This window comes from Lates calcarifer, linkage group LG8, assembly GCF_001640805.2.
Source record: "Lates calcarifer isolate ASB-BC8 linkage group LG8, TLL_Latcal_v3, whole genome shotgun sequence".
Taxonomy (NCBI): domain Eukaryota; kingdom Metazoa; phylum Chordata; class Actinopteri; family Centropomidae; genus Lates; species Lates calcarifer.
Window position 1 is genome coordinate 20,616,725 of NC_066840.1, and position 24,601 is coordinate 20,641,325.

Here is a 24,601-nt window from a genome sequence, read left to right on the forward strand (position 1 = left end):
CATTTTAGCAGACACCATTCCATTTAGCTTGCAGGTACACCAGTGCCTGACTTCTCCAAGAGAGCTTTGGTTTGGAATAATTACCTTATCTCTCGCAGCCCCATAAATTAAGGCAGATAAAACTTGACTACACAACTATCTGCATAGCTTTTACTCAGAGGACATTTTGACTTACCAGGGAACTCAAAGGTGTAACTAATAACATCAACAATAGCTCCACGCCATTCAAGAGTCCCAGAGAGCCATCCACTGAGCCAGCATGGATATAACTAGCACATCTAAATGAAAAACAGCCATAATCATATGATCAATTATACATGTGCTTTTCCTGCTATGACGTATACAAATGTCTGCTGTGGCCTATGCAGATAATTCTGACAATTTCACCTTAATAACCACAGGTGAAGCTTTCCACTTTAATTTCAGTGATTCATACATATTTAACCATTACAAACCCACTCCATTAGCTGACCTTGATAGAAGTGTTATTTTTCTTATAATGTAATCATCAGTTTACTTTTTCATGTGATGAATATCACATATTTCCATGAGCACAATCCTCTCAATGTGTGTGTGCTCAGAATGGACCACTTATTGGAGAATTTGTGCTCCTCCTAATGAATTATGTTTGACTGTTCTGGCTTAGAGCCCAGGCATCTTTAGTTTCACTCACAGAAATGAAAAAACAAAACATTTCTTTTATTTTTCCTTCATAATATTAAAACAGCATAGCAAAGACTTAAAAAAAAAGAGAGCGCTGCTTTCCCTTTAGTTTGAATTCATCATTAGAGACGTACGTAAATTGTACCTCCAGGGTGAGCAGAACACGCTGCCAATTAACTGGATGACATAGCAATCGGTGACTTTTGACCTTGCTTTCTATTAAGGATGCACTTCCCTCATGGCCGTCGGCAGGGTTTGATGTTTGTGAATAATAGCGTCAGCTACGAGAGGCCTGTCAGGAGCTCATCAGTCCCTAGACCCTCTGTATATCTACTACACTGCCACCATGTTGTGCGTGTGTATTGTGGGAGATATGCTATGACATGAATGTAGCTCACACACTATCACTTACCCAGAGGTGCTCGGGGATAAAGTAAGTTGCTCAGTCAGATGGCATTTGCCAAGCGATTTAAAAGTGACATGATACAGTGGAAGCAGGGGAGGTGACAACTTGCCTGACTCAGATGTACTTTACACCTGATGACTTTGTTTTTTTAATTGTTGGTGATTGTTGAATGTCTGATGACTACTTGTATGGTGACTACTAAGCTGCTACAGCGCTGCTACAGCGTTCAGAGGCTGAACTTTCTAGTGGTTTTAGAATAGTCAGGTAATGTACTCCACTTTGCCTGTGGTTTCTCAGTTTGGTAAAATTGTTGCGTATACTGTACACTTACGTATGTGATTCATGGCAGGATATTTAATGCATAGTGTATAATAAAGTTCAGGGTACATCTAAAATCCTTTCATCTTGTGTGTGGTAACATGGAGTGGTTAAACGTTGGACGTAATGAGGAGATGAAGGCTGAAATGGGAGACATCTGTCAAATGATTCAACCTACAGAGTATTTAACATGGAGCTCTGTGGAACTTTGTAAATGATTTCCTGACCCACGATTAATACTACGCTGAAGTCGAGAACCAAACATTCCCAGCAACAACAGCCGGTTCTTCGAAAACCGCCGCTGCAGCACCCTATAATTATCAAAACATAACATGCACCCGTCAATTTGGCCTTTCCATCTGTATACCGTGAACCAATTAGGGATGCTGGAGATGTCATCTGGATAGGGCTGCCATATTTTCCCCATCAGTCAGTGCTCAAAGACCCAGCACAGTTATAAACGACCTCAAGTTGCAATCGATTCCCAGGCTGCATATCGAAATTTATAGTCAGTTGCCAGTTACAGGAGATGGATGGTTGCAAATGTGGGGACGTTGCAAAGGCTGCAGTGAATCTTCCAGCATTTCCTCTTGTAGATGCAACAATTATATGACTTGATGGAAAATAGAACAGCACTGTAACACTTCCTTTTCTGGATCATGTTTACTTTCTCTCTGCAGCACAGGTGATGAAGTTTCAGTTCTTCTCAATTGGTTTGCAGGGATACTTTGACATTTTTGAATGTAGGTGTTAATTTTTTTTCACCAGACATCTGTCACACTTAGGCGGAAAGAAAAGCGTCTGCGTCTGTGTTTTATTGTTCCTGAAATGGCTTGTTCGTCATTAGCATTCTATGTACAGGTAAAGCTGACGACGCTTTCAGCGAGGTGTGGCCTGTGCTTTTATGAGGTGCATGCTAACACTTGTAAGCTACTTCAGGAAAGACACAGAGAATAGATGCAAAAGTACAAAAATGTCACAAATCCCTTGATTGTCAGGTGAGGCCGGAATCAAAATGTCAGTTTTCCTTTGTAGGTAAGTTGATATTCATGTGTCTGGAAACACTGCATATGCACTTGCAGACAGCGTAGACTAGGAACAGTCAGCGGTGATGGGAAATGACAGTGATAAGTGAAATGTCAAGACCACTGCTGGCTAAAGTGCTTGCGGCTGAGATTTGAGACAGGGCCAGAGGGTTTTTAATCTCATGGGAGTGAGACGAGTGTGACAGATGAAGTTTATTCTCAATATTCTGCAAAACAAGCAGAAAGAAATCAAGTGAGCAAACATTCAAACTTGAAGCTAAAACCACTGAAGACTCTTGTGACAGAATTGTGTGGTGTGTGGTGTCTTAAAGGAATAATTTGACATTTTGGGAAATACACTTATTTGTTTTCTTGCCAAGAATTAGATGAGGAGATCAATACTGCCCCTGTGTGCATGTACACTTAATATGTAGGCTACAACCAGCAGCTCATTAGCTCGGCTTAGCATAAAGAATAGACAGAAGGGGATACAGCTACTGTAGACTGGCTCTGTCAGAGAGTAACAAAATCTGCCTTACAACTACAGGATGAAATAAAAAAACTACAAAAAACAACAGCCCCCACACTTTCCACTGACAGAAAAATGTCAGGGACAAATCTTATCTCTGTGAAGCGCTTGCACTGAGTTTTGATTTATTATTCCCTATGATTATGTGTATGGAGGTGTGGGATGCTTCATCTTTTCAGCTATTCATATTTGCAGAGGTAAGGTCAAACCTGCAATTTATTAGGGGTTAGTCCTGTGATTTCATTAAACGAGTCTTTGTAGGAGGAGGTGTTGGGGCTGAGTGTCCTGTGTGCCTGTTGTAAAGATGATTCATGTGTAGAGGAGGCAGATAGAGGATTGTCATTGTGCCTCAGCCTTTGGTTAGAGGAAGTATCAAACTCCAACAGCATTAAAAGACTTCAGCCACTGAGATTCTGTGCTTTTTGTTATTTTGGTGACATCTGTGGTGCTAAGTAACCACTGCAGAAGTGTCTTGGATTTTCTTTTCGGCCCACATTCATGCTAATTACTCTGTTACAGACTTTTATTTTTGTTAAGTACGTCATAACATCTTGTTACTCTAAAAACTTCTCAGTTAGGTGCTGGTTAAGAGTTTGTTTTTCCTCAGACAAAACGAATTTAAATTTTGTTTCTTGTGTTAAGTAGAGACACTTAAATTGCACTATGATGCTGCGGTCTAGCCCGACTGAGGCTGCTTCGGTTTCAGAGCGAAGGAGGTAATGAGCAGAGGGACATGTGGGTGAAGGGTGGAGGCGTCAAGAGCTGGACTGTAGTCGCTCACATCCTTGCACACACTCACATAGGTATACACAAACCAGACCAACTGCCCATGCTGTGTCACATCTTGTGCAAGTGCAGCGAGGTTTCCTCTGCAAAGTAAAACTGCACCGACTGAGGAAAGGCAGTCTGTTTAATATTATAAAAACCACACTGGGAGCCGGTGGGTTTATGCAGTAGCATCTGGCGTCGCCGCAGATGCCTGCCAGGGCGCACATTAGATCAGAATAATTGGCCGGGACAGCAGCGTGAGATGGACAAATGAGAACCTCCTCCTGTGTGACCTGATGGCCGAGGGGGAGAATGAACAACACTGCTCAGTGTCTGATAAGGAGCTTGTGGAATAAAAAAAAAAAAAAAAAAAAAAAAAAAATATATATATATATATATATATATATATATATATATAAGGCTTAAAAGAGAAGTGCTTACTATTTAGGTTTTAAGGTAATGCTTGTAATATTAGGTTTAAAAGTGATATGAGGAAAATTTTGAGGAGCTCACACATTCAAAATCCTGGTTACACTGTTACAAATATAGCAAGGGATGTTCTCTAAATCATTTTCTCTCATGCTCTATCTCCCTCTTTCACACACATACTTTAACTTACTGGCCTGTTCATTTATACACAAAGCCAACTGATATTGTGAGCCATGTTTCAACAGCTTCTTCATCAACACATTGAGACTGAAAAAAGACTCTGGCAAAGTGAAGTTTTCCTGATTCTTTAATGAACACCTCCTGATGGGCACCGTCACTGACTGTGATTAATGAACTGAAGGCTCATGTGTGTACGTATCTGTAGTTATGCAGCTGAATGGTTCAAGGCTAATACAATACGATAAAAAACAGAATTTTCGCTCTATAGCGTCACTCAAGAAGAAGAAGACTTGCTCCTCTGATATGATATTGGTTAAAAAAATAAACAACAACAACAACAACAAAAACCTAAGCGTGGAGGAGTCCCATCAGGACAAACCAGGATAAAATGAAATGCACCAATTTAGCAACATTATTCATTTCTTTTACATTTATATGCAGATACCATGTTCAAAGTTACGACAAAGACCTGTGGTCCAAACTCTATACTGTAGATACTAATACGGCATACCTTGCATAAATTAATTGAATGGCTCAGTGTTAAGTTTCTTTTTTAAATGGCTGGACTCAGTGGACAGAACAGACTCACAGGCAGGCGAAGTTTTAAAGTATTTATTGTAAAAGTTGCACAAAGTCTCAGAGCTGGGTTGTAAGTGAGCTGGACTGAGGCAGGGTTCCAAACACGAAGCAGAACTGGCTGGTAGGTTTCAGGCAGAGGTTCCAGCACCAGGTATGTTGGAGAGCAAGGCAGACAGAGTGTTTGTCAGGCAGTGATTCCAAATAGGACTGGCAGAAGAGGAAGAGGCTGGACGTGGCTGGACGAGGCTAGACGAGGCTGGACGTGGCTTGGCGGCTGGTGAGGCCTGGGTGGTCAATCTGTGACACAGGCAAACAATAGTTATTCCAGAGCAAACTGGCAAAACATACATGCTTAAAAGTATTTAATTAACATCACACTGGGTTACTTAACGATCTGGCAAAGACAGGAGAGAAGATCTGGGGTTTAACTACAGCAGCTGATAAAATGGTGGATTGGCAGAAGAGTCTCAGGTGTGCAGGTGAATTGGCAGGGACAGGAATCAGGAAGCCCCGCCCAGCAGACACACATATACACAGACAGGACTGTCAGTAGACAGGACACAGACAACACACCAAAGGACAGGGGGAATCATGGGAGAACATGGGGAAAAAGGCTGAACTAACGCCACTTCTCACACTCAGAGCTATCAACAAATTTGAAATTACATAAATAAACAAATGATAACTGTAACAATTTTATTAGCTCATCATTTGCTTTTACAGCTAGCTAACACATCAAACATCATTTAAAGTCTTGGAAGTTTAGTGTAGGTTTTTAATGTGTTAATTTAACCTTGGTTCCTAGTTAAATCTTTTTTTGTGGATTTTTTTTGTGGAACTTGTAAACTCCAGTTAGAGAAATGCAATAAAGAGAGAATTACTTAGTGTTATGAAATACCCTGATTAGTGTTGAAAGAAAATCTAACCATGTGATTTTTGTAGCTCAGAGAAAATGTGTTTCACAGAGGAATATATTGTGCTTAAGACCTTGAGTCACATTTCTGCACAGCTTTTCACCTTATTTTAACAGGAGGCATGATATACACTGAGTTTCTATACTTCATGAAGAATCTTTCAGTCTGCTTTATTCACCAATGGTTCCTCCCACTTATTTATACTGATATCACATAGACAACCACATATAGTATCTTCTCCAAATATGACCATTGCTGCCGGTAAATTCTTTAAATACATGTGTAGCATAGGTTATCTTTGCTTTAGAACTCTGGTAAAAGCAGCCATTTTGTTTGTTATTGTTTGTTCACTGTTCATTATTCCCAATACTATATCTCCAATTAGACATGGAAGAATTTATTTTTGATGTTCAGTACAACGAAATACACAAACAGTTGTTGCAAAAAAAGTAAAGATAAATAACTTTGGCATACAGAAAATGGAAAACATCCATGACACAATGAAAATGTAAAATGACTAACAAAGAAAATGCAGGCTAATACTACTGTACAGTGACACATGTTGCAAAAAAAGACATTTTGGACCAAAAATTTCCCTTTCAATAAACAAATAAATATCTAATATGAACAATTTCAAATGTTGCAAGAATCGCTTGACACTGGGCATTACTGAAGCGAGCTGATTTGACACTAGCATTGCTAAGATGGGTCAAATGAAAAATTGTATTGATCAACACCCAGCTGCTTCTACATGTGCAACTTTTATCTTCTCCTTGAGAATCTTTGGTAGAAAAGGCACGACGGTACAGAAAAGAAATGAAAATGAAATATTTACAAATAATACAGTTTCATAAGGGAGGCATTTTTACCACAGATCAAATCTGTGGTAAAACAAGAAGAGCAAGGAAACTGTCATGAAAGCACTTCTTGCATGATGGTAATAATAGAGGAGCAGAGGGAGTAAGGCAACTGGAGCCAGCTCACTTATAGACATAAGAAAAAGTACTTGAACAAAGAAGCTCCCATTTTCCATGACACTATCAGCCCTGCCTGGCTGAACTTTAAAAAAAGACCTCAAGAAGAGAAGGCAAAAATGCCTCAACGCTCTTATCTCAGAGGAGCTGAAGAAAATAGTCTTCAGAGCACATAGGTAATAGTCCAGATCTGCTCCAGTGAATTTTTGTCTCTCTAAAATGCATTCAGAGCACACTATTGGTATTCCACAGCAGTCAAATCCATTCAGAAGTTTTATTAGATTCCAGTCTGTTCTGCTCCATCCAATTAGCGAAAGGACAATAGGATAAAGGGAGAATCTTGTTAGCTCCCAGCGGAAGTGGATGAGATACAGAACGTTGCAACAGTGGCAGGATGTTAAACATCCTGTGTGATTCCAGTGGCAGCTCTTACACATGTGTGAGGTCAGTCCCAGTCATCTTTACACACACAGGCGCACTCCTCGTGGTGCTCCAAGGGCACATCAGTCATGGACTTCTGCAGGCCTCTTCCACCGCTTCGATGTTTCAACAGTAGAACCTGCGGAAAACAAGGATGATTGGTCCTAAATTAAAAAATTAAGTTTTCTAACCTATTGAACAAAAAAAAATTGTCTACAGAGTTTTGATAATACCAGTGACTTGCTCTCATCAGATGCTTCGATATCTATCTTACTGTAGTATTTTGCACTGTAATAGCCTTTCTGCTATGATGAGGGGTAGAATAATTAATCAAATCACCAAATTGAAGCCACATTGCATGGTGAATGTCCTGGCAGTCTAACCAATTACATTATGCTGTAACTTGTGTGCAACTGGACATATTGATTAAAGGGAAGGAAAGGCCAGAGGATCAAAGGATATGCATGGTAAATTTAACATTTTCCAAGAATAGTTATCTTGTATATAAAGTTGATAATTTGGCCTAGGGGTTGGTGCATGAGAAAATATTAAATCATTCAGAGGGGTCTATGAACATTGCCATTCATAGTCTAGTGGGGAAGAAAGTTCTGGATTTCATTAAACATGGTAAGCTGAAACATGCTCATGTTTCCTATTTTGGCAATATCGCTAAACTGCCCTGTGATTTTGTTGCACTGAATTTCATAAGATAAGTTTGTAATCAAATACCATTATGTTGATTTTAATTGGATATTCTGCTGCTGGTTTGCTGGTTGGGTTTGTGTAAGCATCACTTTCCCCAGAGCTGTCATAGCAGAGAGGTTACAACTGGTCATGCTACAATTAAAATTGTCACTAACACATTCTTACACAAATTTGTCTCAGAACTGCATGTAAATTAGAAATATAATGTAGTAAAACTGCAGTAAATACATAAATATTTTACAACGTGAATGTAAACACCGGAATGTTTGATTTCCTATTGATGTTCATTTAAAAATTAGTGTCTTCTTTTATTATTTTTCTAAAACAACTGTCTTTAATGTCATTTTGTGGTCAAATCAATTATTTAGAGGGAAATTATCCCTATTCCGTTAACGTTGACGTATTTTGGTATTTACCTCATGGTATTTCTTTGTGACTCTGGCGGGAACACACTGACAGTCGTAGCAGCGGTGAGAGCAGCAGGCGCAGTTTCCACCGCAGCGTTTCACCAGGAGGCAGCTGGGCCAGAAAATGGCATCTGTCCTCTTCAGCTCCTCGCGCAAGGATACAGAGAAGTTGCGTGGAGTGCAGCTGTACAGTCGAACTTCCTCCCTCAGCTGATTGAGATCAGCCCCTCCTCAAAGGCGCAGAGAAGACATGGTCAGAATCACCTCACGTGCAGAGAAACTTCAACTGAACTAACTATTTGTAGCATAAATAACACTCTCAGGCAGTTTGAGGGCCTTTCTAATACTAAACATACTTACATGACTATACCTATTGTATTAAAATGTAAACATTTATATTGCATTCTTGACCACTGTATTTAGCTTTCAAATGGTTAAAAATAAAAGTTAAAAATGTCCTACCTTTGGCTTTCTTATTATGGATGAAGGATTTTCCTAGCACATGCCATGTAGGTTTGTATAACTCTTCCATATCCAGCTGCCATCGTTCTGGTTCCAGGTACTTCATGACCTCCTCCACAGTGCTCAGTCCTGACAAAGCCTCTGACAGCTCCTCAACACCCTGCAGGGATGGAGGGAGGACTGCAGGAACTTCGGGCTCTGATACACTCTGCAGGAAAACCAACAGATGATGAGGACAGATGTAACAGTAAGTGATGTAACAGTAGACTGTATTAAATATAGGGAGCTGTATTTGTACACTGAAGAAATCGTCCCTTTTCCTCTGCCAGAAGATTATAATGTGCTTATGTGCCAAGTAAATCTCTAGTTAGATACATAAAACTCCCTCAACATCACAAAGTTTGCCATAGATACAATATGCATGCAGTTTCCATTCCCAAAACCGCCACTTTGCAACAACTGCCCCAATATACTTGAATCCCAGCCACTTTCTGTGACATTTAAGAGCTTGTAAGCTTGCACTAGGTTACGAATACTAAAACAGGAAAATTATACAGAGGGAACAACTTTGTCAGCAGTGACAAGATGTGTTTCATGTCTACAATGTGAAAAACTATTGAGGTATAAAAAGAGGGGAAGTTTGACTCTGCAATGGTACATTTTATGTCATGGTTAAAAAAAAAAAAAAAGGTTTAAATTGGGTTCAGGCTCATTAAATGCTACAGCGGTTTGGATCGTAGTTGGGTTAAACAGAAACCATGATGGCCCAGGGCCAGGTGAGGCCCAATTTAAACTCTATGTGTTAGACCTGGTAATGTGCAGCCCTGTGACTAGAGCCCCAGAAGACCACAGGCAGACATACTGATTAACATGTTGGATAAACACTTTGTCACTTGATTCTGAAAGCTGAAGAAGTACAGAACCTACCTAATATTTTAATAGATTATTATACCTGGCAGCTCAGTTTTCCAGACCAGTAAGTGTGTTGGAGGTTTATATTATACTAAATATATATATCCATGCACTGAAATCAAGAGGCCATGTGAATTAATGGCATCATTTTTTAACTTGTCAAATGTGATCACATCTCTGTCAGCCCCTCTGCCTACTTTGTGTAACAACATTTGTCTCTTTAACTCCTGTAGGCAGCGGCATTATTTGTTTCAAGCTCCCAGCTCTCCAGGCTACAGCGCACAGTCACAGAGAAGATTGATACCTGGGGTGGTTGGTCTTCCCATGAGAGAAGAGGCTAATCTGTTAAACCTTTCGGGCCTGTGACGCTGCGTTTGTCCAACATGTCAGCTTGCTGGTCTCTCTAATCTTTTGTGACTGACAGGTAGAAGGCAACATTGTGACACTTACAGAAAATGCAGCTTGTGGAGCACTGAAAACATCGGTTGCTGGCAGCTGGTTCTTAAAGCTTTTGGGGAGGCAGAAATGTTTGAAAAGGAAAAAATGATTCCAGGAATCTGTATCTTCCCTTTGATGACTTATAGGGGAGAATTAGAAAGGAATCCAGTGAGAAATGGGGGTTAGAAGAGGAAAGGTTTTCCTTTCACCAGAGGCCACGGCACTGACATAACAAGGATTTGTGGTTGGATTCCCATTTACTAGTTACTACTTATGATAAAAATGTTGGAATTCATGGCACTATAAAACCATTTGGGCAAAAGTTATCCATGAAAAAGTTATCTATAGTTATATCATTTATTTAAGAATATAAATATCAAACCTTATAGTATTTCCATACAGACACAATTAAAATACAGTGTACTTCAGCTGGATACCAGTAGAGACAGTGGGAACAATTAAGGTGGGGTAGACACAAGTGATCATATTGGCAAGTCTATTGGCATTTGCACACTGAATAATAGGTGTAACACAGGAGACACCCCTAAGATTTATTGACAGCACGAGTCCATGTAAAATACTCAGAATCCAAGTCCCTTTGGCATAGACTTTAAAATAAGATGCCAGTGGTTTGACATGGTTGCACCACAGGCTACAAAAATACAGCTGATGCACAGCTGTGTTCATGCCACAGATTTGACTCATTCTAATGAGGCTGCCTTTATAACCACTGAGCATATCTTTGGTTTATTTGGCACCTACTGAGATAAACAGACACAAATGTGAGGAAATATTTATCGAGGAAGGACTGGTCATATAGCGCCGTAGAAGTATATGTAAGAGAGAATTTAACAGGCCTGTCTCTGAGCAGGAGCCATTAGCAGCTTGTGAATGTTGATGGCGCACAACTCCCCCAATTAGTGGTGCTCTGCAAGCTCGGCTTCAGATAGGGAAGCCAAGTAATCCTTTAGGGACACATCAAGATGGTGTGAGTAGAGCTATAAGTAGCAGATGAGAGCTCCTATTTAAGGAATTCAGGGACAAAGTTCTTTAATGGACCACCAACTTAAACTGGCATGAATTTAGAGCAGTGGCTACGTGTGATGACTACTTGATATATGAACACACACAATGGAAAGGAAAAAAAATAGCATTGTTGAGTACAGAAAAGGTATACAAGGCTTTCAAGCTAGGCTCAGTAAATGATTTGTTGTAATTCTAAATGATGATAGATTGATGATGACAGATTGATGATTGAAAAAAGCTGTTTCTAATCACCATAACTCACAAGGTCTTCATTTATTGCCATTTTTGTGTTAGTAAGACAACTTCAAGAACATAGAAACAGAAGGGTTTGAGGGGGAGTGAGTGGAATGACTGATGATCAGCAAAGGCATGGGACAGATTCAAAAACAGGATGCTGATTTGACACAGCAAAAAAATAGAGATGACAAATGCACCTTGGCCCACTGAGCCCCCTGAGGTCTGTCCAGGTCCTGGTGCCATGTCCTGTGTCTAGGAGACTTACAGTATGAAAACAAAGGCTCAAGCGTGTGCAAAACAGCTTACTTCCTTAAACCAAAAGCTCAGACACTGGCAAATACATGGATTTCACAGAGAAAAAAAATGTTCTGAATCCAAATGTCTCCTGCATAAATAAAAGCCACTGTGCGGTGGCAGTGTTGCACGGACTGGGGTCGACATTATGCAGCTACAAATTTGGCTTTTTGTGTGTAAGAGCACAACATGAAATTTAAAATGTATTTTTATATGTGATTACAACCTTTTTTCCTGGCAGTTATTTTGACATGCTCAAGAAAATACAGTATTCTGATGATAAATATTGAACTTGAACTTGAAAAGACGCCAAACCCCACATTGCCCTAACTTGGGTGGGTATGTAGAGCAATAATTTAATCACTTCAAACAAAAGAGTTGTCAAATGACTAAACTATAATCATTTTTTGCATAAGAATCCTACAAAAAAGGAGATCCACTAAGTTAAAATGACCAAAAGTTGCAGTTTTCACTCTTTTTTTGAAGTGATGAAGTCTTAACCCTTATTAGGACACCTTCAACCTGGTGGCAGTTTAGACTCAAAGTATTAAACTCAAACCCAGACTGGCCTCTATTATCTTCTCTGACTGCCTTAGTGAAAGGAGTTTCCTGTTAGCTGCTGCTTATGTCAATCTTTTATGAAAAAAATAGCTTAGCCAGCAGCCCAAAGGCAGGCTGAGAGATTCTGAGAACTATTTAGAGACACTGTGGGGTGTTCTGTCCTCAGACCAGTTCAAGAAGCAGATACTGGACAGTATACATACAAGCAGCTACAAAGAATGATAGGATTACAGTGTACAGCCGGGTTAAAATGAATGTATCTTTTGAAAGAGCTCTTGCTTTTTAAATGGTATAAGGCTGAATGTGTATCTTATTTTATCTATGCAACCTGAGACAGAATCAGTGTGAAATCTTGTAACACCTCTTATCACTACCAAACCCTCGAGAGCCCCCTCTGCCCCCCAAGAAATAACCTTGTTTTCAAACTGTGATTACCTCATTTCCAGCTCTCTTTGTTCTTATAAAGGGCAACCGCATGATCTTATTCCTGGTAACTAAAATGACAGGTTCAGCCTAACTATGTTGAGATGACAATTCTGAAATAGCATCTTGGGAGAGCTCTGGAAAACAATATCTTCTCTTTCACATGAAGTTGCAAACCACTTCCTTGCATAAGAGAGCTTTGAGTAAGCAACAGGGTCTGCTGTGCGTGAAAAAAGTGTTTTTTCCTCTCACTATACACCACACGCTGCAATTGAGGTCGGTGTAAAAACAGACCTCAATTTCATCATGCCAGCGGTAAGACTCCTGCATGGCTTTGCCAGTCATTACCATCTGCTTTAAGTAGGATTTTAGTCCTTACCTCCTCTGTCCTATCTCCCTCTCTGCAAGTCTCTCTATTCCCATTCAAACAGCTTGTGCTGCTATGTGGGCAAACATAACACGAGTGATTTACATCCTGAGACTGTAAAACTCTCTTCAATCCATTAAAACAAACAAAGCTGGTGGACTGATCTTCATGCCAACCACTGCAGTTTAATTCTGGGGCAAGACCTCACAGAGATAATGATGTATGTTTTGTTTACTCCTCTAAGCCACAATGCCCGCCACTCAACACCCCTCACGCTCTATTCAACAGACTCCTTCTCTTCTGTGTTTTAACAACCTCTTTGCCTTGGCCCTTTCGTTTTCCTTAAAATCTCGTCCTGTGAATTACAGGCCGGGTCTTATTTTTTTCCCCCTTCCATTCCATGGAAGTGGTGGGGAGGAATTATTGCTTGTTTAAATATAAACTAAAGTGCTGGCCCCTGCGTGGCACAAGGTTTCAGTAGCTGCTGGTTGACCACAGAGGAAACAGAGTGCTGCTGTTCTAGCATGCTCCTCCTCTGTCAGAGGAAGGTTCAAAGGGAAGCCAGAGTGAATGGGCAGAGGCCAAAGCTTCCTCCCGCCCCCACTCATGGTTTCCGCACCTTCTAGATTTGGGAAATGAAACACAAACTTGTTCCATCAAACAGCAGGAGGGGGACATTTGAACACCACAGAAAAATATTTTAATTTTGATAAACTAATTCATTTATTTATATATGGCTTCTTTAACACTGACACTGTCCAATTCCAACACTAACCCTCGCATAATCATTAGAGTAAAAACCAATATGTTCCCTGTGCCTTCTTTTCAGTAACTTGGTGGTCTGCAAGCTGCTATTTACATTAATTCAGCAACATTTTTTTGACTCAATCACAGGGAAAGTATAAGTTAAATTCTTACTTCTATGCTCAGTGTGACATGTTTTCAGCATGTCAGTGAATCCTGTCAGTTAGTGCTGCTATCAACAATATTGTTTAGGGTTTTCAGGTTGAAAAAAGAGTGATAAGTAATATGCAGTAATAATGTACATAAGGAATAAAAGAACAAAAAAGCTTTTGAAGCAGAGAAAAAAAATGTTTCAGAGAGAATAGAAATCACCACGAGTGACCTCAGTTGCTTGTCAGATTTCACAGTGCTGCGGGCCATTAGGGATTAATAAGGAGCAGAGCTGTTTACTTAAAGCAAGTGAACAGAACTAAAACATGACAGGTTAAAACATGACAGTTGTCTCTTCAGTTTATCTCTGGGCTTTTGTCTGTGAGGGGAGCAGGGACGAAGGGATTGTGTGTGTATGTGTGGTCTGAAGACCAGGACACCAAAAAAGCAACAAAGTGAGGGGAGAGTGAGGAATGGGAAAGGGATGGCAGTCAGAGGTACACAGGCAAAGAAGCCTTTTTTCCCAGATATCTGCATCTTACAGTAGTTATGCAAGCATTTGTTAGAAGTACAACTACTCTGGAGGTATAATATAATCTGTTAAAAAATCAATGGGTGATGCCAAAAAACTGTAGCATTTCTGGTAAGGTGACGTCGAGTTAGCCCAGCTAGTTCTTGACCTCTGAATCACTGCCCACATTACTATTACAAACAGGCCTGGTGTTGTACTCACTGTTGACTCTTGGCCTTAGCTGAAGAAGCAACTGACCAACCACAGCTTTGTAGGCAGGAAATAAGAATGGACACTCCATGTCCTGCTACAGAGCTAGCTGGTTAGCCAGCAGCTAGTATGAGTTTGTATGTACTCTGGTGATGTAGTTTGATGCATTTATTGATTTATTGGATAAGTATCTGCCAATAGTGTGAAAGGTGAATGGAAACAATGTTTAATGAGGGATGGGACTAGTGATAATAGACATAAGAGGAAAGAGCAGAAAGAAACACTGGCTACATTATGTAGTCTGATATTAAAAGTTCAATAACAGGGGTATCTTTGTGAGGTGGGGTATTGTAAAAACAGGGTATTACTTTTGAGCTACTGTATGTGATGATAAAATGTGAGCAGAAAATGAAACAGAGAGACAGTAGCCTTGCAATTTTCCACACAAAAAGCACTTCTATCTCTTAATTCCTACTTTCATTTCAGGGGCATGAATGAATCCCCCTTGGGGTCAGAGGACCTCTTTGTGAATGTGAAGCCACTTATTTTCTCCATTTCAGTCTCAAGCAACACCACCAGTGACACCGAGACACCTCATCTGTCAGAATCATCTGACTGGATCTATAGTTCAGAGGGTGTATGGTTTTTATATAGAACAGTAATGGAGAACATAACATTGTTTAAAAGTGGAAACCATACTAACCCTGGAAAATGAGAAAATTACAGAGTTTGAAACCATTTGAAGTGAATGCTGATGCACTTAGAATCTGTAATCTGTAACTCCAGGAGGTAGCATATAAGCAAAGTATACTTTTGATGCATTTGTTGCTTTTGGTTAGAACTATTCTAGTTCTACATTAATCTTAGCTGCTATACCTATATATAAGTAATTTCCTGTCAAGGAATTATTCTATTCTATTCTATATGTTGGCAACTTGCAATGCATATGTATACTCACTTCTGTCATTGCAGAGATTATGGGCATTTTGTTTTGGCTGTGTGGCCTAAAAAAGATGTCCTGGCTTTTGTGTATCTTCATAACTAAAATAAATGATAGCACAGGTGCCAGATGTTCCAAAGTGCTTATACATAATTTCTCCCCAACGATGCTTAAAACCTCAGGAACACTAAGGCGGAAATGGGTGATTGCAAATTAAGAGGCCGTGTTATGCAACAAGCAAATTATTTTAATTGTGCTTACACGGAGAGGCATTGCTTACTCCCATCTGAACTCCCTGTGGTTGGAGAAAGAAGCACAGAAATGCTATGACAGCTAGGTACTTGACTATTCCCCAAAGCACATTTTTCAGTTCCTGATCATTGATGATGTACTTACCATAGGAAGGAGGGAGTAGCGGATGCAGAATCCCGGCTCAGAGGGAAAGTACTCGTCAGAGATGAAGCGGATCCTGATCTGACTGCCCTTGGAAGTGTGACTAGTTGGTACCGACTGTGACCCGCACCAACGACCCAGGATGGTCTTCTCAGTCAGATCCTCTATCTCCACAAAGTCGTACCTGGTAGAATTAGACAGACAAAGTGCAAGAAGAGATTATTTTGGTCTCTAAGTCATCACTTGTTACTGGGCCCACTCCAACACTGCTAAACTACCATGAAATTGTCTTTATTCAAGCTATACCACAACCTCCAGCTAGTGCAGGCTTTGTTGGAGCTTTCATGTACATGCCAGTTGTTGTAGTTGGTTTTAATTACGTCTTTGCTTGTTAAATCTGTCAACTCCTCTAATGGTTGCCTTCTCGGCTCTGCCTTGCCCCTCTGAAGGTTAGATTGTTAATATCAATAAAGCTACCCAGGGAAATAAAAGTTTAACGTCATTAAAAAAAAAAGAAGAAAAAAAAAAAGAAATATCTTTAATAGCAGGTTACAGTTTCTCAGTGGCGAGAGATGAGATTTGTCTCTGTTATTTACTGCCTGAATTAAATGAATAAAAATGAAGTGAGGATTGCCAGGGTACTGAGGACAAATCTCAGGTTGGTTGACAGTGCAGCATAAACAGCTGTTCAGCAATTAATGTCTGCTGATGCAACCTCCTGACAAGCTTATTACACTGATGCTACATGTTGTCATTGAAATATTGCCTTTAATTAAAACGTGAGCTTGCTATACTACTGTATGTTGACTGTGGGAGAGCTGCTTTTCTTGGACTCAAACAACAAATTCTCAGAACTCACAAACTCACTTTGTAAATCATAAAATTTACATGACCACTGTTGTGCAGTAGACAGTCTACAGTAGTATTCTGCAAAACAATTTTGCAATTATGTGCTTTTATTTCTTAACTTCTATACTGAGTATTCAGAGTTGTATTTCCATTTTCACTGTCAGCAACTCCTCTTCAGTGACCGCAGAAATAATCCATGTAATTGGACTGCAACAGAGTTTAAATTATACAGTATTTGGCTGGCTATAAACAGTCACTGAGAGTTGCAGAAGCTATTGGTGACTGGAAACCAAACATTATACCTGAAACAATCTCATGCAAATTCCATTTTTAAAATAATACTTAAATTAACCTAATGAATTTTACTATATTCAGTTATTTAGAATTTTACTTGACAAAACGATTACATAAATTTTATTTAAAAAAATATCTAAATAAAAGCACCATTTTACTTGTTGTGGGGATCAAACCTTGTGACCCTGTAATTACATGACAGTCTCTCTCTCTCCACTGGCCACCCTGCCAACCCATAATACCAGTAAACATTATGAAGTGCACAAGCATATGGCCGTGCTCCAGACTCCTTTGGTGTGCCAAGGCTAACATCGACCAACCTCAGCACTTAAGACACGCAGTTCAGGAGTTCAGTCTTTATTATTTATACCTGTGTATAAGCAGTGGTTGCACTGCATTCAATACGGCCTTGTTTCACTGACTCTTTACAGTCTGGGATTAATCACTTTGCCATTTGCGTCAACAGGCACGCTAACCTCTCATTCAGTGCTGCCAATTCGGATATTTGGATTTCAAGGACATTGTTTACATTTTGCACAGGCTTGACAGATTCAGTTCAAGCTGGTTTCAATAAAACAACATGGAGGGACATGAGCAAGACTAAAAATGGATTTTCTCTGATGTTAAATAAACTGAAGGTGGTGGTCCGATAGATTTACTGGCTCTGCTGCCTTTGATTTGGAAAGTTATAGGAAGTTTGTAATCTGAACAAACAAACTTATTGGGGAAGGTAAAACTGAAACTGGTCTTTTGCAAAGCCATATTTTCACAGTTTAAATGTACAAATGTTAGACAACGGCATGACCCGTAAAACATTCATTCATATAAATCCAAACCAGACTGGCATGAAATGGTTTTGGAAAAGGATAAAATATCAGTTTAGCTCTCTAGATGGAGGTCAGTGAAGAGAGAAGCGTTCCTCTCTAAAAATCAGCCCTCAGACAGCTCCAGAGCTTTGACAGATGGCTCATCAATAATGCAGGGAGCCCTGATCATTACACATCGCCATGTGTTCAGAATCACCATGTCGAACAGCGGTTTCTTGGATTTACAAATGCACTGACATACATACCAAACTGTACGTACAGTCACAGTGAACAGGATCAGAACAGCACAGGAATCTTATATACGGTCCTACCAGAAGGGATTACCATTCCTGCTCACTGCAAGGAAACTGTGTTTATTATTCACAAAGCTTTCTCCTAGATAGTTTTCTCCTTGTGCATTATTAATAGATACAATATCTACCAAGGAGATGACGCAGATTAGCAACACAAACACTGTTTTTTAGCCCCCTTCTTTCAGACTGAAGACAGAGAGCATAAATGCTTTTCTGAGAACAGTCCTATCTGTGAGCTGTCAAGCACGACTCTGCTGCCATGCCAACAGCAGCAAGACCAATCCCTCTCCAATATGCCTCTCCTCCAGTGGATTTGGTAAGAATGCTTTTCATCGTGCCACAGACAAACAGAATAGCAGATGAGCATCTCAGCTGCACAGCCTCCCTCTCATCTTAGCAAAGACGTCTCGCTCCAGGCTCGCTACCAGAGCCGAACACATCTCCCACTGTTGTTTGTTTTATCCCCAGCCATTGCTGTGAATCACCGGACAGGAGATTACAGTCCTGTTTATTTGCATCACATTGTGCGGTGACACATGGGTAAGGGGAGCATTTCAATAACACTGTGTATGAACGTCTTTTGCTGTAACACCACAGGAATGAAGGTCTAAGGAGAGATTTTGTGAATACATTTTTAAACACACATGAAAGATAAAGTAGATATGCAGACTAGGCCAAAGGCTTATGCATGTTGGTGTGTGTATGTGGGACAGGGAGAAAGTAAATGCGCGTTTGAGTGGGAAGGAAAAAAGTAGATAAACTTGTGTGTCTGTTTCTGCTGCACTCATTTGTCTGCCAACCCTGCCAAGAGTGTGCATCTTGAGATCTGATCAAAACCTGTTGGGCCTCAGTAGGGGACTGGTGAAGAGAATGAAAAAATGTGAGAGCTTGAGCGGCAGACGTTGCGATGACTTGCATGATGCTGGAAAAGGATGTTGTTATTGTCTCTTGCCCTTATCCCTGAGGACGCTGACTAGTGCGGTCTTGTGAAGGCAGGACGGCACAAAAGTTGTCAGTCTGCACCCTGCCCCTCTGTGGAACTTTCCCTCTCTGGGTTTTGACAGCAACAATAACCTCATTCGTCAACGGGAGCCCAGCCCACATCAGAGATTGTACTGGAGGACTCGAATTACCTGCACTCACATACTGATTTTTAGTTTTACTGACAACAAACCATTAAGACCTGATTTGGAAAGTATAATGTGGAACAGAGGTATGGATTCTGGATGGCAGCACAATATAGCACATGAATCAGCTGCAACTCATCTCTAACAGACCAGAATCAGAGTCAGAATGGCAAACACTTCACTTATCAGTGTAACTGAATGCACAGGAACTTACTCTGGAATAAAGGCATACTGACTCATGGCCACATTCTCCTTTAATTTCCTATGTTTTTCTTTAAAGATACGTGTTTATTCAGTGCATGTCCATCATCTAAACCTTATCAGCTCTGTAGTACACTGCTGTTATTCACCTAGCCATCCATTAGGGGGCTCTCCAGGAATGACTAGTGAGGTCACCCTCCCCCAGCTCTTCTCCACCTTCCCCCCTGATTGGGCTCCTCCATGCTAACCAATCAGTTGTGATATACTGACAGAAGGGCACCAAGCATAATGCACAGACAGTAAATCGATTGTTGGGGGTTGGAATCCCCATTTAAATTGAATGGAAACAGAGGCAAACCCAGGCAGTAATTGAAAGTGAGCCCCTCAATAAAACAGAGGATGTAGTGTATGTATATGTGTGTGTGTTTGTGCGTTGCCAGCCAGAGGGTGACGCACGTGTCTTTCTAACAGTCACGTGAGCAGCTAAAAATATTGACTACATCCAGTAAAATATGCCGGTCTGAACTACGTCATCATGGTGTCTTGGGCGAAACAAATCACTCTGCTGCTGGGTTTTCAATATTCACGAGCTGCCATGGCAGACCAAAGGCAATTTCACAAATGGCCACACTCGGACTCTAAATCTTTGAAGATGGGCTACAACACAGGCAGGACATGTCTTTACCTCACACTAACACATATCTGGCATGCCAACTGGGGGGAGACCATGTCTGATGAGAGCTGGCCAAGCGAGTAGAGGAAACACTTAATGACACATTATTAATTCTAACTGCTGGAGGAGGTTATTCTTCATTCATTAAGTGCAATGAATGGAAATTAAAACAACATTTTCCTTGCAATAAAAGCTGCGTTTTATTATCTTTTAAAATTAAATGTATGAACCATTTAAAGAATACACTGAGTTTTCTGGAGGTTGGGAGATTAATCAAATCACTGAAGAAGGCCCTGACAGAAAAATGATCCAAATATGTTTTGGGCATGCTAACCCTTTACCACACATTACATTACCCAGAGAGCTAGCCCAATTGGAGGACAGGGACATCTTTAAAAAATCGGTTAATATATTAATCTTGTCGTATACGACAATGCTCAGAAATATTTTGTTTTGTTTTTCGATATAGATATCGAAAAAAAACAGTCTACTGGTATCAATCAGTATGGTCTGTTAACATAGAACATCTGATAAGATCAGACCCCCAAATCAGGTGTATTCTTCCCTCATGAGGCAAATAGTTGGTGTACTATCTGTGTTCTTACTTGCATGTGCCATCTTCGGGGTCCTCCAGACCAAACCTCTCATCAAAGGTGAGCTGAATCCTCATGTTGCTGGATGCCACTAATCTCCAGGCCAATGCAGTATTCCTGGGATAAGTGTGTGGGAAGTCTGGGCTGTGGACCATTCCCTCTCCAGACACTGTTATGATCTTCTCCTGATGGGAATCTTGCACTCCTAAAACAAAAAACAACAAATAAAACAAGAAATTAAAATGACTGGTTCAAATATATCCAGTCAGCACAGGGGTAATCAATAAGCACTATTTGACTAAACATGGCTTGGTTGACACACCTTGCACGCTAAGCTCATAAACAGATAATAATCAACCTAGCACATGGTGCTGGCCTAAATTATCTTTAGGCAACATACAGTATTTACACAACATTTCTAAGCACACTATAACTCGGGATTGGATTTAATGTGAGTCCATGTGGCAGTCCCTGATGCACAGAACTGGGTGGCAAAGAATGTCTGACTTGGTCTGGCCTCATACAGTAACCTGGACTTGCAGCTGACACAAGAGGCTGAGGGGTAGATAGTGTGAAACACCAGTTTACAGAATGGAAAGGAACAGTCTTACTGCAATGTGGGTTGAGCTGAATAGTTGGAAGTGTACAACTATAAAATCATATATCTGTATGTCGCCTTTTTATCTATATGTATACGATCTTGTGTTTAACTGTTTGTTGTTATCATGACTCTATGAACCCAAAGCATAAGTTCAATTTAGAGTACTTCAAAGGGAACACGGCCTGATGAGTTTCACCAAGCTGCTCTCATACAGCCATTAATGCCCATTGGGACCAGTGACTGCAAGGTTTTAATCACAGTGATGAAGCTTGCTGTTCTGTCCCTCAGGGCTCCATCATTTCCCTGTCACCTTCAGGAGAAAAATTGCCAGTCCACTTCCACCTGAGCCTCACGATCATTGCAATGACAATACCCTGAAGTCCTTCTGATTACAGGACCATTTTCAATACAATAATGGATCAAATGTAAGTATATGAGAAGACAGATTTATACCATTTTCATGTTTTAAGCAATCAAAATCAATAAACAGTAACTTACAGCTTACAGTAATATTAAATATTAAAAATACTGTATGCCTTAGTATAGTTGTCATGAACAGTCACCTTATTCATCACCATTTTAACACAGACTAGAATGCTAAATAATTACAGAATTACACAAATACTCACCGTTTCATTATGTCAAGCCAAGTGTGGCACACGTACTGGATGAAGGAGGAAATGTGGTCTTATTGTTAAGTGAAAAGTTATGCCTCTCAAGAAATTACTACATTTACATGCTGACATCTTGTTAGCTTGAATGCTAGTACCAGCTGGGTTTTGCCAGTTCTAAAAGAGTGCGAAAACAACTACATTTAGAGAAAGTGCAAGAAACACGATTGGTTTCTACTACTGGTCTGGTTTCCTATTTTTACGTGTGAAATCTGCATACATTGATTAGAACACCGTTTAAGTCAGCGGAAGGCATTTTCGTAAGGTTACGCAAACTGATTTTCCCTGCCGTCACTTACGCCACGTTTGCCAAAAGGCTATATATAGAGAGCTCCGGTAGTTGACGTCACGCAATAACGGCATGCAACCGTCGAAATTAAAACACCGCCATATTGTCAAGAAAGTGCGGTTTTCAAATTACTGTCATGTATACCAATGTTAGCAGCTAACTTGTCTCTTTGGCAGCTGTATTTGAACAGTGAACATGGTAGATAGCTGTTACGTCCCAGGATGTCAGAAAAGTCGGGGAGAAGCAAATGGGAGAGCATTTTATCGGATTCCCAAAGATCCTTTAAGACGACAGAAATGCATTTCTGCTATAAAACATGCTAGAAGCGAAGCGAGCAGAAGAAAACAGAGCGGATTCCGCCAATGTATTGATCAATTAATATCAGGTACAGAATCCAACGCTTCCTCACTTCAATATCTTGTTTATTTTACATACTTTTATTATGATTCCTTTCCTATGATGCATGCATTGTGGATGTGGACTTTGTGGGGCTAACTTGTTGCTCACACAGCAATGAGGAACTCCCAACACAAAGTAAACGTGGGATTATAAATGCGTATGTTTGTAGAACTGCTACAGTCTTCCCTAGGAAAAATTCCTCTTGAATTCTTCTCCTTAGGCCATGTCAGCACTTGTGCAAAGCACACCTGGGGCATTGTAAGGGTCAGTAATGTTAAATTTATGAAGTTTTGCAATATATTGTTCAATTTCCATGCATTTAAAGTGCTTGCTCAAAAATAGAACACAAGATACTGAATTGCTGCAGCTATATTTACCAAAAATATTGTTCTAATTTGTCTCTAGGATTAGGCAATGCAGAATGAAATGAATTGCAATGTAGTACAAAGGCCAAAAGCTAAAGCAAAACAACCCCTGCACTTTTTTTTGATTAGATGTTAAAATTCCACATGTAGCACTTGTCAGCACTCCCATGACTTTGTTTCACATACCAAAAATTGTCAGCACAACAATATGCTAATACAAGCAGTGGCTCAATATACTGTTATTAGTATCAACATGCTGTGTTGAAATTGTGATGACTCTTTCTCAGAGATTACACTGATAAATTTATTCTGTCCCAAGTCTGCCCTCAATTTGTTTGAGCGTTATTTATTTTTGTACCACTGATGATCATTCAGTATTCATAAACCAATCCAATACGTCTAGCCATCAGACAAACCAGCAGCAGGGGTTTAATGTGCTCGGGAGACGGAGTGTGCTGCTGGAAGTTTGTTACTGCATTAAACGGATGAGTAACTGTTTCCCTGGTGCAACTTGTATAGACAAATTTATATTTGAAGCACATTTTGAGCTTGATTACTCTTTATTTTGCCATAAAATTGATTTAAGGATGTGATTCATGCCCAGTGGTGTGATTCATTCTGAGGTTATTTGCTTGCAATAGAAACAAAAACACAGGCAGGTTAAGTTTGTGCCATGTGCGCACCCTGTATAATGTCAAATAACAGTTCCACAGGAACTCTGACTTTCTCAGGATGGTTCCAAGGACAACAAATCTGTCTGAAGGAGTGGTCACTGAAAATAAGTGAGTGAAACCAACTTCAGCTGGGCGCTGTCTGTTTTTCACCACAAATTCTGATAATTTAAAGTCAGACATGTGTTGAAGATAAATGACAGCCAACCCCTCTGTTGCTTAGCCTGTCAAACTTTCCATTTTCATATGGCACAAGTGTGGTTTACAACAACAACAGTGGCAGCTTCAGCACTCAAATTTCTTTGTAACTTTTGAAACAACGTGTCCTTGATTTCAGATAACTATGCTATCTCCAGTATAAATAGCACACCAGTTTCATGGACATTTTGTGCATCTATGCATTTTAAGATAAGGATTAGGGGTGGCGTGAGATGACACATGTAAAGCAAAAAATGTGTAATGATATCAGTGAAATTGGCATGTCATTCACGCACCATTTGTTGCTACCAGGCTGCAGGTGGAGGTAGACAAAAGTAAACTGAAATGTCAACTGTTGCTGGCAGACTTAATCAGCTAGCTAGCTTTAGTTTATGTCATCTTCATGAGTTAGTTAAAGTTTGCAGTTGACTTGTTTTGAAACAAAAAACCTCTAAAAGGGCTCTTATATGATATATACTTGATGGCTACATTAATGATATCATGCTAAAAGGCTGAGGGTAAACTGGGCGAACAGTTAGTATCCTTTTGGATTTTGAAAAGGTGA

The 24,601-nt window shown here is 40.1% G+C and overlaps 2 protein-coding genes across 6 annotated transcripts in view; one reads left to right on the forward strand and one right to left on the reverse strand.

Annotated features, from left to right (window-relative positions):
- Positions 1 to 4,948: 4,948 nt before the first annotated feature.
- Positions 4,949 to 24,601, reverse strand: part of pdgfc (platelet derived growth factor c) — a 43,114-nt gene continuing 23,461 nt past the window's right edge. For 2 of the 5 annotated variants that reach the window (XM_018679407.2, XM_018679406.2), the window contains exons 3-7: positions 20,855 to 21,047; positions 15,989 to 16,169; positions 8,780 to 8,987; positions 8,327 to 8,547; positions 6,748 to 7,344 (exon numbers count right to left, since the gene is read on the reverse strand). In XM_018679407.2, the coding sequence (XP_018534923.1) occupies positions 7,231 to 7,344; positions 8,327 to 8,547; positions 8,780 to 8,987; positions 15,989 to 16,169; positions 20,855 to 21,047 (917 nt within the window). In that variant the 3' untranslated portion in view covers positions 6,748 to 7,230. Of the gene's footprint in view, positions 5,195 to 6,747; positions 7,345 to 8,326; positions 8,548 to 8,779; positions 8,988 to 15,988; positions 16,170 to 20,854; positions 21,048 to 22,072; positions 22,108 to 24,601 lie in introns of those variants that run through there. The other 3 variants (XM_018679405.2, XM_018679411.2, XM_018679409.2) reach the window with 3 other exon arrangements.
- The window catches only part of glrbb (glycine receptor, beta b), a 61,803-nt gene continuing 59,315 nt past the window's right edge, over positions 22,114 to 24,601 (forward strand). The window contains exon 1 of the mRNA XM_018679401.2: positions 22,114 to 23,949. The gene's annotated coding sequence lies outside the window, so the exon portion shown is untranslated. The remainder of the gene's footprint in view (positions 23,950 to 24,601) is intronic.